This window comes from Hemiscyllium ocellatum, chromosome 1 (assembly GCF_020745735.1).
Source record: "Hemiscyllium ocellatum isolate sHemOce1 chromosome 1, sHemOce1.pat.X.cur, whole genome shotgun sequence".
NCBI classification, from domain to species: Eukaryota; Metazoa; Chordata; class Chondrichthyes; order Orectolobiformes; family Hemiscylliidae; genus Hemiscyllium; species Hemiscyllium ocellatum.
The window spans coordinates 148,155,125-148,171,114 of record NC_083401.1 but is presented as its reverse complement, the minus strand read 5'-3'; the positions used below and the strand labels follow the sequence as shown (position 1 = coordinate 148,171,114).

The 15,990-nt window shown below is 41.3% G+C and overlaps 1 protein-coding gene across 1 annotated transcript in view; it reads right to left on the bottom strand.

The window, feature by feature from the left end:
* ablim2 (actin binding LIM protein family, member 2) overlaps positions 1-15,990 on the bottom strand; it is a 393,205-nt gene that overhangs the window by 194,815 nt on the left and 182,400 nt on the right. The window contains exon 5 of the mRNA XM_060832673.1: positions 10,401-10,527. Within this exon, the coding sequence (XP_060688656.1) occupies positions 10,401-10,527 (127 nt within the window). The remainder of the gene's footprint in view (positions 1-10,400; positions 10,528-15,990) is intronic.

Here is a 15,990-nt window from a genome sequence, read left to right as displayed (position 1 = left end):
CAGCTAATTAAGACTCATAACTAATTCAACTGCACTATTTAGACATCAATCATTTATATAATACAAATACTATAAAGTTGCTGAGCACAATGCACAGTATTTGATTATAGTGCTCTGTAACTTTATTAAAAGTTAAAATGACACTGAAGCAATGTAAGGAGTGGGAATCTGATAGCAAAATGCAACCTGCTTTTGCACTGATACCTAGATCCCCACATAGGTTTAATTTTATCCCAGCATAATTTTGTTCCAAAGTGATTCACTGCAATTTTCTGATTCAGTATGTGGAGGTACCTACTAGAGAAGGTGCAAAAGTTGACCTACTCTTGGGAAATAAGGTAGGGCAGGTGACTGAGGTGTCAGTGGGGGAAGCACTTTGGGGCCAGCGACCATAATTCCACTCGATTTAAAATAGTGATGGAAGAGGATAGACCAGATTTAAAATTTGAAGTTCTAAATTGGAGAAAGGCCAATTTTGACGGTATTAGGCATGAACTTTCGAAAGCTGATTGGGGGCAGATGTTCGCAGGTAAAGGGCCGGCAGGAAAATGGGAAGCCTTCAGAAATGAGATAATGAGAATCCAGAAAAATTATATTCCTGTGAGGGTGAAAGGAAAGGCTGGTAGGTATAGGAGATGCTGGATGACTAAATATATTGAGGGTTTGGTTAAGAAAAAGGAAGCATGTGTAAGGTATAGACAGGATAGATTGAGTGAATCCTTAGAATAGTATAAAGGCAGTAGGAGCGTACTTAAGAGGGAAATCAGGAGGGCAAAAAGGGGCCATGAGATAGCTTTGGCAAATACAGTTAAGGAGAATCCAAAGGGTTTTTATAAATACATTAAGCACAAAAAGGTAACTAGGGAGAGAATAGGGCCCCTCAAAGATCAGCAAGGCGGCCATTGTGTGGAGCCACAGAAAATGGGGGAGAAACAAAATGAATATTTTGCATCAGTATTTACTGTGGAAAAGGATATGGAAGATATAGACTGTAGGGAAATAGATGGTGACATCTTGCAAAATGTCCAGATGACAGAGGAGGAAGTGCTGGATGTCTTGAATTGGGCAAAGGTGGATAAATCCCCAGGACCTGATCAGGTGTACCCAAGAACTCTGTGGGAAGCTAGAGAAGTGATTGCTGGGCCTCTTGCTGAGATATTTGTATCATTGATAGTCTCAGGTGAGGTGCCAAAAGACTGGAGGTTGGCAAACATGGTGCCACTGTTTAAGAAGGGTGGTAAGGACAAGCCAGGGAACTATAGACCAGTGAGCCTGACTTCGGTGGTGGGCAAGTTGTTGGAGGTAATCCTGAGGGACAGGATGTACATATATTTTGAAAGGCAAGGACTGATTAGGGATAGTCAACATGGCTTTGTGCATGGAAAATCATATCTCACAAGCTTGATTGAGTTTTTTGAAGAAATACCAAAGAAGATTGATGAGGGCAGAGTAGTAGATGTGATCTATATGGACTTCAGTAAGGCGTTCGACGAGGTTCCCCATGAGAGACTGATTAGCAAGATTAGATGTCGTAGAATACAGGGAGAAATAGCCTTTTGGATACAGAACTGGCTCAAAGGAAAAGTGTGCTTTATTACCTCTATTTTAAAACACTTTCCTAAATTTTTCCATTGAATTCTTTTTCTTAGGTGTTATGGTTTAAAAGTCTAAAGCTTGATGAAATACATACCGTATTCAAACACTACTCTTTTTTTCTAATCTGAATCCCCTTTATGTTAGCTTCACTGAATATTAAGTTAGATACAATGTGGGTGTAATTTTATCATAAAAACAAGGGTTATGTCATGGCAAAAGTAATGATCTAATGATCCACTGTTTCTCAGGGATTGATTAATTCTAAAGATTTGTTCTGTTAAAGCAGTAAAGGCAGGAAAGGTTAGGAAAAGGACATTACACCAAACCAACTGGTGTGCAGCCTGCAGTCTCAAAGCAAACTAACTGCCAGGGAATGTTGGGGCATTCCATACACACAGCATGTGGAGTATTTAAAGATGAATTCTCTTTAAGGCAAGCCTCAAATACAACATTTCCCTCCTTCTGAAAGATTTGTTTTAAAACTATTTACAATAACAATTGAGACCATGAGCAAGGTATAGGTATTTTACTGATAGTCCAGTAAAATAGTAGACAGAGGGTGGTGGTGGGAGGGTTGTTTTTCAGAGCGGAGGCCTGTGACCAGTGGAGTGTCACAAGGATTGGTGCTGGGTCCTCTACTTTTTGTCATTTACATAAATGATTTGGATGCGAGCATAAGAGGTACAGTTAGTAAGTTTGCAGATGACACCAAAATTGGAGGGGTAGTGGAAAGCGAAGATGGTTACCTCAGATTACAACAGGATTTTGACCAGATGGGCCAACAGGCTGAGAAGAGGCAGATGGAGTTTAATTTAGATAAATGCAAGCAGTTGCATTTTGGAAAAGCAAATCTTGGCAGGACTTATACACTTAATGGTAAGTTCCTAGGGAGTGTTGCTGAACAAAGAGACCTTGGAGTGCAGGTTCATAGCTCCTTGAAAGTGGAGTTGTAGGTAGATAGGATAGTGAAGGCGGCGTTTGGTATGCTTTCCTTTATTGGTCAGAGTATTGAGGACAGGAGTTGGGAGGTCATGTTGCGCCTGTACAGGACATTGGTTAGGCTACTGTTGGAATATTGCGAGCAATTCTGGTCTCCTTCCTATCAGAAAGACGTTGTGAAACTTGAAAGGGTTCAGAAAAGATTTACAAGGATGTTGCCAAGGTTGAAGGATTTGAGCTACAGGGAGAAGCTGAACAGGCTGGGGCTGTTTTCTCTGGAGTGTCGGAGACTGAGGGGTGACCTTATAAAGGTTTACAAAATTATGAGGGACATGGATAGGGTAAATAGGCAAAGTCTTTTTCCTGGAGTCAGGGAGTCCAGAACTAGAGGGCATAGGTTTAGGGTGAGAGGGGAAAGATATAAAAGAGACCTAAGGGGCAACCTTTTCACACAGAGAGTGGTACGTGTATGTACTGAGCTGCCAAAGGAAGTAGTGGAGGCTGGTAAAATTGCAACATTTAAGAGGCATTTGGATGGGTATATGAATAGGAAGGGTTTGGAGGGGTATGGGCCGGGTGCTGGCAGGTAGGGCTAGATTGGGTTTGGCTATCTGGTCGGCATGCATGGGTTTGACTGAAGGGTCTGTTTCCATGCTGTACATCTCTATGACTCTAAGTCACTGACCCACAGCAATGAAGCACCAACATAAAACGTATATGTTATTCCCATATTTTAATGATTGTCTTTTTGCATAATTTATTCTTTACCAGCTTCTTATAAATGTGGAAATAAGAAAAGTGTGCTTTATTACCTCTATTTTAAAATACTTTCCTAAATTTTTCCATTGACTTCTTTTTCTTAGGTGTTATGGTTTAAAAGTCTAAAGCTTGATGAAATACATACTGTATTCAAACACTACTCTTTTTTTCTAATCTGAATCCCCTTTATGTTAGCTTCACTGAATATTAAGTTAGATACAATGTGGGTGTAATTTTATCATAAAAACAAGGGTTATGTCATGGCAAAAGTAATGATCTAATGATCCACTGTTTCTCAGGGATTGATTAATTCTATAGATTTGTTCTGTTAAAGCAGTAAAGAGCAGGAAAGGTTAGGAAAAGGACATTACACCAAACCAACTGGTGTGCAGCCTGCAGTCTCAAAGCAAACTAACTGCCAGGGAATGTTGGGGCATTCCATACACACAGCATGTGGAATTTAAAGATGAATTCTCTTTAAGGCAACATACATTTCCCTCCTTCTGAAAGATTTGTTTTAAAACTATTTACAATAACAATTGAGACCATGAGCAAGATGTAGGTATTTTACTGATAGTCCAGATTTTGGAATGGTGAGTTTGGAGATTCTGCCTTTTTTTCCCTTTCATGAGCAGCTGCTGTTTCCAGAATTTGCTTACCCTGATGCATTGCAGTCATGCATTGTTCCAGATTAACAACTGATTGATTTTGTTCTTCAAAGTGGTACAGATTTTTTTTCACATTCATGGCTTTGTTCCTAACAGTTTCCAACTCATTTTGAAGCTTCTGGTTTTAAATCCTGGATTCTTCTAATCTTATGAAAGCTTTAGCCTTCTTTCCAGTTTAGTTTTCTTAATATCCTGCTCTAACAACTGTTTAGTCTCCACAATTTTTTCTTTATACGTTATCTGAAGCCCAGACTTGTTCCACTTGCTGCTTGTTGTTTGGTTTCCTTTGTGGCCTGCTTGAATTCCTTCACTTATTTATCATCATTTATTTCTCAAAGCACTGTCTCTCAAATTATGTGCAGCTCCTTGTGCATTTCCCTCTTTTACTGTAGAATCATCAACTTCTCCATCATTGCTTCGACCCCGTGCTGACATTTCTGGGCTGTAGCTGCTCATTCTGGGCTTGTTCTGTCTTATTTGTTAAGTCGCTCCAAATCTTACTCTAAATTGGCAATCGTTTCATTGGATGGATGACACGGGATCATCATTCAGCTTGTGGCCTTCCTTTCTTTACCAGCACTTCATTCATCTTTGTGAACTGAACAGAGGTATCCAATAAAGATGCCACCATCTTGAAGATAGTAGAGTCACACAGCCATATAGCATGGCAACAGGCCCTTCGGCACAACTCGTCCATGTCGAGCAGGTGTCCTAAACTGAACTTGTCCCATTTGCCTGTATTTGGCCCATATCCCTCTAAGCCTTTCCTATCCATGTACCTTCTAAACATTTCAATTGTAACTGCCTCTTTCACTTCCTCTGGCAGCTCATTCCATTTATGCCCCACGGTCTTTGTGAAAATGTTGCCCCTTGGGTTTCTTTTAAATATTTCCCACCTCAGCTTAAACCTATGCCCACTAGTTTTCACCTTCACTACCCTAGGGAAAAGACCTAGGTTATTCATCTTATCTATGCCCCTCATGATTTTATAAGTGTCAGCCTCCCACACTGTCCCATCCGATCCTCATAACTCAAATCCTTCGATCTCGGTAATATCTTTGTAAATCATTTTTGCACCTTTCCCATTTAATAACATCCTTCTTGTGGGAGGACAACCAGAATTGTACGCAGTACTCCAAACATGGCCGCACCAATATCCTGTACAGTTGTAACATGATGTCTCAATTCCTGTACTCAATGCTCTGACCGATGAAGGTAAACATACCAAATGCCTACTTCACGCTGTCTACTTGTGACTACACTTTCGAGGAACTATATACCTACACCTTTAGATCTCTCTGTTCAACAATATTTCCTAGAGTCCTACCAATAACTGTGCAAATCCTGCAATTGCATACCTTACCAAAATGTAACATCTCATATTTAACTGAATTAATTTATCTGTGTGGAGTTTGCACATTCTCCCTGTGTTTGCATGGGTTTCCTCTCACTGCCCCAAGATGTGCAGGTTAGGTGCATTAGTCAGGAGCAATGTAGAATAATAGGGTAGGGGAATAGATCTGGGTGGGTTAATCTTCAGATGGTCGGTGTGAACTTGTTGGATCAAATGACCTGTTTCCACACTGTAAAAATTCTATGATTCTATCACAAATTCCATCTGCCATCCCTTAGCCCTCTGGCCCAGTTGATCAAGATCCCATTGTACTCTTAGATAACCTTCTTCATTGTCCATTATACCGCCAATTTTGGTATCACCCAATATTCTCAAGCTTGGATTTATGCTCAGGAGGGAGAATAGCCTTTTCTCATTGAACTTTCATTTTTCTCTCCATAGCAGAGAACTAAGATTTTAGCTCAAACAAGCACAGAGAATGCTGGACAGACTCAGCAAGTCTGGCAATATCAGTAGACAGAATTAATATTTCAAGTCCAGTATGACTCCTCTTCATTCTACACAGATACTGCCAAACCTGTTGAGTTTCTCCCACATTCTTTGAATTTGTTTCAGATTTCCAGCAGCCACAAAATTTTATCTTTATAATAAGATTTTAGCTCCATTAATACAAAGGATAGAGGAGTTTTCAGTTCTGCTTACATATTCAGTTCTGCATTCTTGAATAATCTATTGCAGATCCTGTTGTCTTTCCAATATCTGACTGATTCCATGGACAATGAATAAGTCAGCATTTTATGACTTAACATGTCTCCAGTTGCTGGTACTAAGATGTAGAATATTATTCACAAGAGGAGGGTGTTGCTGGCTAGGACCACATTTATTGCCCGTCCCTAGGGCAATTAACAGTCAATTAGGCAGAAGTGGGTACTGCACATGCTGGAGATCAGAGTCAAGATGACAGTGGTGCTGGAAAAGCACTGCAGGTCAGGCAGCATCCGAGGAGCAGGAAAAAAATCGACATTTCGGGCATAAGCCCTTCAACAGTTTTTGCCCAAAACGTCGACTTTTCCTGCTCTTTGGATGCTGCCTGACCTGCTGTGCTTTTCCAGCACCACTCTAATCTTGAAAATTAACAGTCAACTACATTTCTGAGAGTCTGTAGTCACATGTAGGCCAGGCTGGGTAAGGATAGTAGTTTCCCTCCCTAAAAGCTATTAGTGAACCAGATGCGTTTTTCTGACAATCAGCAATGGATTCATCATCATCATCAGATTCTTAACTGCAGATTTTATTGAACTCTGCCATGGTGGGATTTGAATCCAGGTGCCCAGAACATGACTTTGGCCTTCTGAATGAACTATCCAGCGATAATACCACTTGGCTATTGGCTATCTCCCTAACTGACTGTGCCTGAAGTCCAATGGTCCTGCACATAGAATTATTTAACCTATTGTAAGCTGAAAGCTTCACATTCATAGGTTTCCTCATGCTTTCCCATGTTTGTAGAATTCACATCATTAATATATCAGTACTTGCCCGTGTCAATCTCAGAAAAAAAGATGACTATTCATGGTTGGCTGGGGAAGATGATTTGAAACATTTTAAAAACATTTGTGCAGTGTGATGACAGTGTAAAACATGCATTCACCACTCTTGTCTTGTGAACATTGTCAAATTCTGGTTTGGTGATCACTTCATGTGTAGACCCCTCGCGGGATACCAGACAGTCTTAACTGTAACTGAAGATACTCCTCATGCGCATTCAGTTTAATTCAGTACATGGCTCTTTGTACCTATAGCAGACTTTGCTTTAAATACACTGCATTTGCCAATGGCCTTTTCCGCTACATCTTGCAAATTTAACCAGAAGCAGGGCATTTCCTTGATACATGCAGAAAGCCACACGCCCCCCCCCCAAGCCTTGCTATATTTGGGTGTCTGGTGACTGAGTTTGTATTTAGGACTTATAAGGTTTGTCAACCTACAACACTTACATCGAACCTTCAGTAGCATTTTGGCTCTTACAAACCTTTAGTTTGTCCAACATATTTTTCTGCCAACCTTTCACAGAGTTGGATGTGATCACCAAAACAACAATAGGGCTTGCTAGTTCCCCCACCTTTCCTCTGCAACTGCTCACATGCAGCCATGCATTGGGTAGTCACATGAATTCTAGCAGACAAATATAGAAGTTTAATCTCAGTCTGAATTTGTTTCTGTTGTGGTCTTTTTCTTTTCGGGATCTTCTAGTTCTTTGGCTATCTCAACATATATAGTCTGGTTTGACCTTTAGTCGTGATTGCTAAACAACTCTTCATTACTTCCTTTTCTGCATCAAACATACCTAAATCTAAACACCACTGCTTTGAAAGCTGTTTAATTAGTTTGAACTCCGTTATGTGATCTGCTGTATCCCAATTTAAAGCTGGGAATTTTGCGGATATTCCAGCAATGCATTTGTCCTTGCCCTGCTCGCTATCAGGTAGGTAAAAACAATGACTGCAGATGCTGGAAACCAGATTCTGGATTAGTGGTGCTGGAAGAGCACAGCAGTTCAGGCAGCATCCAAAGTGCAGCAAAATCGACGTGTCGGGCAAAAGCCCTTCATTCCTGATGAAGGGCTTTTGCCTGAAACGTCGATTTTGCTGCACCTTGGATGCTTCCTGAACTGCTGTGCTCTTGCTTGCTATCAATCCAGCACACACTCTGATACCTTGCCGTTCTGGAGTGAATTAAGCTGGCCTCTTGATAGGAATGTGTCTGCTTGCCAGAAAGTTATGTTTTCAACACTCTCTAATATTGCGATGAACAAAGACCTTGTGGGTTGTCACATATATTTTAACAGTATTTAAAAGTAACAACCATGTGCTTCACTTGTAAACTAACTGGCTTACTAACAAGTCAAGCACGATCACTTAATTAGCATGATATTTTCCTGTGCCCTTCAACCATGTCATGTTATTTAAACAGGAAAATAGATTACAAGTTATAAAGCAAACATTACACCAAACCCTGATGCTATTGAGTTTCTTCAGCAATTTCTGTTCATACTGTACCAAATGTGCTGGTTTACACGTGATGTGTGCAGACAAAAGCAGACTAACTGCCAGGAATTGTCACAAAATTATATACACATAACCCATGGAGTCCTTAAAGGGGAATTTTCTTCATGGAAGGTACACATACCACAGATTCTTCTGTTGGATGTGGAAGTGAGTGGTATTGTCCAGCAGGCTGAAGGTAACTGTCCAAATGCAATTACTCACAGAAGACCTGGGACCTGTCAATCATATAGTGGGGATGAGGAGCCTGGAGCAATCCCAACAGCAGCTGATAGCCATACAGATCCTGATACCATTTTTAAATGTCAGTCGGCTTTGCTTGAATAGTTTAAATACCCTTCATTGGTTCTCTGACAGCAACACATCCAAACACATGAGTTGCTATGTCTCACTGGAACAGTTTGCTATAAATCAAAAACCTGGAGATTCCTGGAGATAGCACCGAAGTTAAAGATTTATTAAAAACATACTAAATCACCAATTTACCTGTCTTTTAGACACAGCTTGACAGAAAGCACAGACCAAATTCTTAAACTTAACACGAATTTCTATTCTTTTACAAATAACAACATTCTAATTATTGATAAATAATTATGAACCATCAACATATAACTCTCTTCAATACAAGTCTAACCCATTTACAAATCAGCCTTTCCCACATGCATAAAGGAAACCACAAAAAGAAATGAATGTTGTGGGTGGAGGGAAAGACTAAGAAGATGGTTCTATCATTCCTATCCATAGGATTTGCTCTCAATCTTCCTTCTCCAGTTACTTTCACTTGTGTGCAGGAAGGGGCACAGGCGATTGGTTCACACTCCTAAATATCTCTGATGTATTAAATGTCACAGTTTACACTAACCTGAGAGGAAATAAGTTATTTATCATCAGGCTTGAGACTTTGTTTACTGCAGATGAGAAATACTTCCTTCGTGCAGGTCTGATTACTTCTGTCAAACTTTCATACTCCCAAAAAAATCAGAAATGCTGGAAAAACTCTGTGTCACTGAATGTTAAATCTGCTTAATCTCCATAGATGCCACCTGACCTGATGAGTTTTACCAGAAATTTCTGATGTTGTTTTGGATTTCCAGCATCTGCAGTTTTTTGGTTTTTCACATTCCCAAGCTGTTGAGCTACCTGGGAGCCAATCTTATAGTTGTTGGCAGACAGGGGGCCTTTTTCATTGATAATTGCTCTCAAAGCTCCTGGAGAAAATGACAAATGGTATCCAAAAATATCTATGTTGCTGTCCACAGTTTCTACAAGGTTTTGTCATTCTCTAAATCAGGTTACAAGCAGGAAGTTGGAAGAAACACATGCAAACACATGAGTTGCTATGTATCACTGGAACAGCTTGCTATAAATCAAAAACCCACTATTCCTGGAGATAGCACAGAAGTTAAAGATTTATTAAAAGCATACTAAATCACCAATTATCCGAAATCACCCGATCTCTGTCAAAGTCCAGACTGTCTGGCTTAAATCTAGACTGTAGTTTGTAGTTACTAAAGACACAGAAGAAACTTACAAAAATGAAAATAGGAAATGCTGGAGAAATTCAGAGGCCTAGTGGCATCCATAAAGAATAAAAGTGTTAACATTTCAGACCTGGCATGACTCTTCAGAAGTGGTTTCAGTTCTTCAGAGTCAGTTATGAAGAAGAGTTAAATCAGATTCAAAACATCAATGTTTTCTCTGTCCACACATGCTGCCATACCTGGTAAATTTCTCCAGCACTTTGTTCTTATTTCAGCATCCATAATATCTAGCTTAAATTTGAGGTAAGTTTCAACTTTGGCAGCAACTGGAAACTCATGCAAATGATTGATCACCTGTCACTTACCTTGGTAATTTCCTTCTCAAGGAAATGGAAAATTGGATGGCCGTAATGTGTCACAAGTAGTCAATTTGATACCACCAGTTTTCCACTCCCCGCTGCCCCTTCCCTCATCAACAGGAATGAACTTTTAAAATTGTTTTTATCATTCTTACATCATTAAATCAAACTGTACCTACTTGCAGATATACTCAGCAGATAGGGCTTTCCCACAAGTGTGACACTTAAAACAGCCCAGGTGCCACTGCCTGTCCAAAGCCACCAAGGATTGTCCATTTTTTATTTCCAGGTCACAGCCTCCACACTCTGCAAAACAGTAGGATTAGATGAGTTAACTAAATTTCTGGTTAAAAGTATATCAGAATCCCTAATCTAGTTACATATGCATATAAATGCATAAATAACAACATGAGTGAAAATTATAGCACATCATCTTTCATGATTTAGCAAAACAGAACCAGTCCACAGTTTCTCTCTTTGACCGATGAATCATCATTAGCAATGTATTCTTTTGTTTACTAAAAATTGTTAATTACTCAATATCCAAATGTGACGGCTTACCTATATTGACACCCAGGGCACATTATAAAACAATGATAGCTTATTTGCTGTTTAAACAAGTCAGCATTTGGTAAGGGAATTTTCTAGGAAAAGCGCAGCAGGCCAGGCAGCATCCGAGGAGCAGGAGAATCGATGTTTCGGGCATAAGCCCTTCTTCCTAAATGGCTTATGCCCGAAATGTCGATTCTCCTGCTCCTCAGAAGCTGCCTGGCCTGCTGCGCTTTTCCAGCACTACACTTTTCAACTCCAATCTCCAGCATCTGCAGTCCTTACTTTCTCCAAGGGAATTTCCTAGGCAAGGCAAATTCTTTGTTGGTTAATGGATTTACTTCAAATGTTTTGTGTTTAACATTAATTCAATTCCAAAGGGAATTGAAGACAGAAGTTGGAAGTTACACAGGATACTGATGAGGTCATATTAGGAGTACTGTGTACAATATTGGTCTCATTGTTTTAGGAAAGATGTAAATGTAAAGAAAGCAATTTAGAGAATGTTTGCTAGATTAATACCAGGAATGGGCAGGTTATTTTGTGAGCAAAATTTGGGACAGGCGAGGCTCGTAGCTACTGGAATTCACATGAGTGTGAGATGACTTGATTGAATCATACAAGTTTCTGACAGGGTGGATTTGGTGAGTCATTCTCTTTTATGTGGCATGCAAGAACTAAGGGTCACCCATTTTAGACAGAAACGAGATAACCACCTCCCACTCAAAGGATCGTGAGTGAACTCTCTTCTGAAAAAAACCAAGGGAAGCAAAGTCATTGAAAATTTTAAGAGAAAAGCAAATAGATTGTTGGCAACAAATAGGTTATCAAGGGTAGGTGGAAATGTGGAATTGAGTTTGCAATCAGATCAGTCATCATTTTCCTAATAGAGGAACAGGTGTGAGCTGCCAATGACCCAAACATGCTCCTAATTCATTTGCCTTTATTCCTTGAACAAAAAGAAAATGACGCCTTTGCTTAATAACTTCTCAATATTTGAACCTACATTCTCTTTATTTGGACCTTCAACTTCATTGAAGTAAGTGCATTGGGCTTCAAGTCTGCTGACATTCCCATATATTTTTGGATCTCAAGGTAATCAGACATTATTCCATTGAAGGTAGCCACAGATTTACATTATTTCTGTTGAGCTAGATAAATGAGATGCGTGAAGGTGCTACAAAGTTATGGAGGAGCATTTGGAGCTGATGGTGGCACACCCCTCCTGTGCAGTTGCTTCTTTTTCCCTCTACCAAAAAAATTGTGGACTCTGTGTGTAGCATCTATGTAGCATTCTAAACAAAGTAAACAATCTGAAAGAAAGAGAAAGCTGGGTACAGGTGAACAGGTAGTACTTTCAATTAAGGATGGCATTTGTGCAATGGTTGGAGATGATCAGGATATACAATCAGTTTGGTGATGAGGAATAGTAGGGAAAGAAGTGGGAGTGTGGTCTGTAAGTACCTTCACAGTAACAATGTAAGATGAAGGATATAATAAATATTGAGTGCTTCTGATCAAAGGACACCAATAACCTTGAATGGTTTTAATCATCATATAAAGTGGAAAAATCAGACTGGCAACAATAGCCTAAACAGAGTTCACAGGATGCTTTTGAGTTAGTTTCTCACAGCAGCATATTATGGGACCAACCAGGGAGATGGCTATATTAAACTTGGTATTATGCAATGAGATAGTATTAATTATTGACCTTAGAATAACAGCACCCCTAGGTGGCAGTGACCATTATGTGATTGAATTTCACATCCAATTTTGCCTAGAGAACACTAGTATTTCAAACTTAAATAAAAGCCATCATGTAGACATGAAAGCTAAACTAGCTGAAGTGAACTGGTATACTGGGTTAGGAAATAAATCATTAGAGACACAGTGACAGATATTTTGGGGATATTTCAGAATAGTCATAATTGAAAAAGACATAATTGCACATGGGTCAGTGGCAAGTTAGATAATTGGCCAGAATTTAAAGAATGGCAAAAAAATGTCAAGGAATAATCAGAAGAAATAAATTACTGTATGAGAGGAAGTTAGCTGGAAATGTAATCACAGAGAGTAAGAGATAAGAAAGGTATCTAAAAAGGAAGAATATAAGTAGAGTTAATGTTGGTCCTCCAGAAAGCAATGTCGATGGAGGACGGGAAAGTTTCTGGCTGTAAGAGCTGCTCCTTTTTTGAGGTATTTTAGGTGTTGGAGGCGATTTCCTCAAATTCCAGGAGAAGCAATTACGGTTTTATATGCTGTTGTATTGTTTTGGAACTTTGGGAAAAAAGTCAAAACAACAGCAGTTTTAAAAGGGAGAAGAACAAACAAAGGAAGCACATGGTGCTTCAGCGGGTGCACAGAGAGGGGAGATGGAAGGTAAGCGGAGACCAGTTTAAATTAACGTTATTCTTTTCGCAGTCTGTGGTTTTTTTTCAACTGGGAGCGGGAACCCGGAAGTCATCAACAGAGGCTTCTGGGAAGGAAAGAAGTTTGAGTGGAAAAGGAACCCGAGACACTACACGTGTAGTGTCTCCCACCCTCCCTCCTCCTCTAACCTAAAAAAAAGGACTCATTCGGCTGAACAGGTAAGTTACTTAGTGTTCTTGTTTTGGAGACTAAGTGTAGAGTTATGGCAGTGCAGGCAGTGGAATGTTCCTCCTGCAGGATGTTTGAGGTAGGGGTGACCACCGATGCTCCTGCCGACTTCACCTGCAGAAAGTGCAGCCAGCTCCAGCTCCTCACAGACTGCGTTAGGGAACTGGAGCTGGAGTTGGATGAACTGAGGATTATTCGAGAGGCTGAGAGGTGATAGAAGCTACAGGGACATAGTTACGCCAGAGAACAGAGGTAGCTGGGTAACAGTTAGAGGTGGGAAGGGGGGAGAAGCAGGCAGTGCAGGGATCCCCTGTGGTCGTTCCCCTCAACAATAAGTATACCATTTTGGATACTGTTGGGGGGGACGGCCTAGAAGGGGTAAGCTGCAGTGACCGGGTCTCTGCCACGAGGTCCGGCTCTGAGGCTCAGAAGGGAAAGGGGGAAAGGAGGAGAATGCTGGTTATAGGAGACTCTATAGTTAGAGGGACAGACAGATGGTTCTGTGGACATGGGCGAGACTCTCGGATGGTTTGTTGCCTCCCGGGTGCCAGGGTCCGAGACGTCTCGGACTGTGTCTTCAGAATCCTTAAGGGGGAGGGTGTGCAGCCAGAAGTCGTGGTGCACATTGGCACCAATGACATAGGTAGGAGGAGGAGTGGGGAGGTCATTCAGGAGCTCAGGGAGTTAGGCTGGAAGCTAAAAGCTAGGATGGACAGAGTCATCATCTCTGGGTTGTTGCCAGTACCACGTGACAGAGAGGCAAGGAATAGGGAGAAAGTGCAGTTGAACACGTGGCTGCAAGGATGGTGTAAGAGGGAGGGCTTCAGGTATTTGGACAATTGGACTGCAGTCTGGGGAAGGTGGGACCTGTACAAGCAGGACAGGTTGCACCTGAACCAGAATGGCACCAATATCCTGGGAGGTAGGTTTGCTAGCACTCTTCGGGGGGGTTTAAACTAATTTGGCAGGGGGATGGTATCCGGACTTGTAGTCCAGCAAGTAGGTTCGCTGTTTTTCAGGATGTCCAAAAACGTAGGGAGGCTGTGGAGAAGGTAGCACTGACAGGGAATACTCTGGGACACAGAGATGGGCTCAAGTGTGTATACTTCAACGCAAGGAGTATCAGAAATAAGGTGGGTGAACTTAAGGCGTGGATGGGTACTTGGGATTACGATGTTGTGGCCATCACGGAAACGTGGATAGAAGAGGGACAGGAATGGTTGTTGGAGGTTCCTGGTTACAGGTGTTTCAGTAAGATTAGAGGGGGTGGTAAAGAGGGGGGATGGCGTTGCTAATTAGAAATGGTATAACAGCTGCAGAAATGGCAGTTCGAGGGGGATCTGCCTTGGAGGTAGTATGGGCTGAAGTCAGAAATAGGTAAGGAGCAGTCACCTTGTTGGGTGTTTACTATAGGGCCCCCAATAGCAGCAGAGGTGTGGAAAAACGGATTGGGAAACAGATTTTGGAAAGGTGCAGAAGCCACAGGGTAGTAGTCATGGGTGATTTCAACTTCCCAAATATTGATTGGAAGCTCTTTAGATCAAGTAGATTGGACGGGGTGGTGTTTGTGCAGTGTGTCCAGGAAGCTTTTCTAACTCGGTATGTAGATTATCCGACCAGAGGGAAGGCCATATTGGATTTGGTACTTGCTAACGAACCGGGACAAGCGATGGGCTTGTTAGTGGGTGAGCATTTTGGAGATGGTGACCACAATTCTGTGACTTTCACCTTGGTTATGGAGAGAGATAGGTGCATGCAACAGGGCAGGTTTTACAATTGGGGGAAGGGTAAATACAATGCTGCAAGACAGAACCTGAGGAGCATAAATTGGGAGCATAGGCTGTCAGGGAAGGATGTCGTTGAAATGTGGAACTTTTTCAAGGAAGAGATACGACATGTCCTTGATATGTATGTACCTGTCAGGCAGGAAAGAGATGGTCGTGTGAGGGAACCTTGGTTGACGAGGGAGGTTGAATGTCTTGTAAGGAGGAAGAAGGAGGCTTAAATAAGGTTAAGGAAACAACATTCAGTCAGAGTGTTGGAGGGATACAGGATAGCCAGGAGGGAGCTGAAGATAGAGATAAGGAGAGCTAAGAGAGGGCATGAAAAATCTTTGGCGGGTAGGATCAAGGATAACTCCAAGGCCTTTTATGCATATGTGAGAAACATGAGAATGACGAGAACGAGGTAGGTCCGATCAAGAACAGTAGTGGGAGACTGTGTATTGAGTCGGAAGAGATAGGAGAGGTTTGAATGAGTACTTTTCTTCAGTATTTACAAATGAGAGGGACCATATTGTTGAAGAGGAGAGTATGAAACAGACTGGTAAGCTAAAGGAGGTACTTGTTAGGAAGGAAGATGTGTTGGGCATTTTGAAAAACTTGAGGATAGACAAGTCCCCTGGGCCTGACGGGATATATCCTAGGACTATGTGAGAAGCAAGTGAGGAAATTGCAGAACTGTTGGCAATGATCTTTTTGTCTTCACTGTCAATGGGGGTGGTGCCAGGGGACTGGAGAGTGGCGAATGTTGTGCCCCTGTTCAAAAAAGGGAATAGGGATAACCCCGGGAATTACAGGCCAGTTAGTCTTACTTCGGTGGTAGGCAAAGTAATGGAAAGGG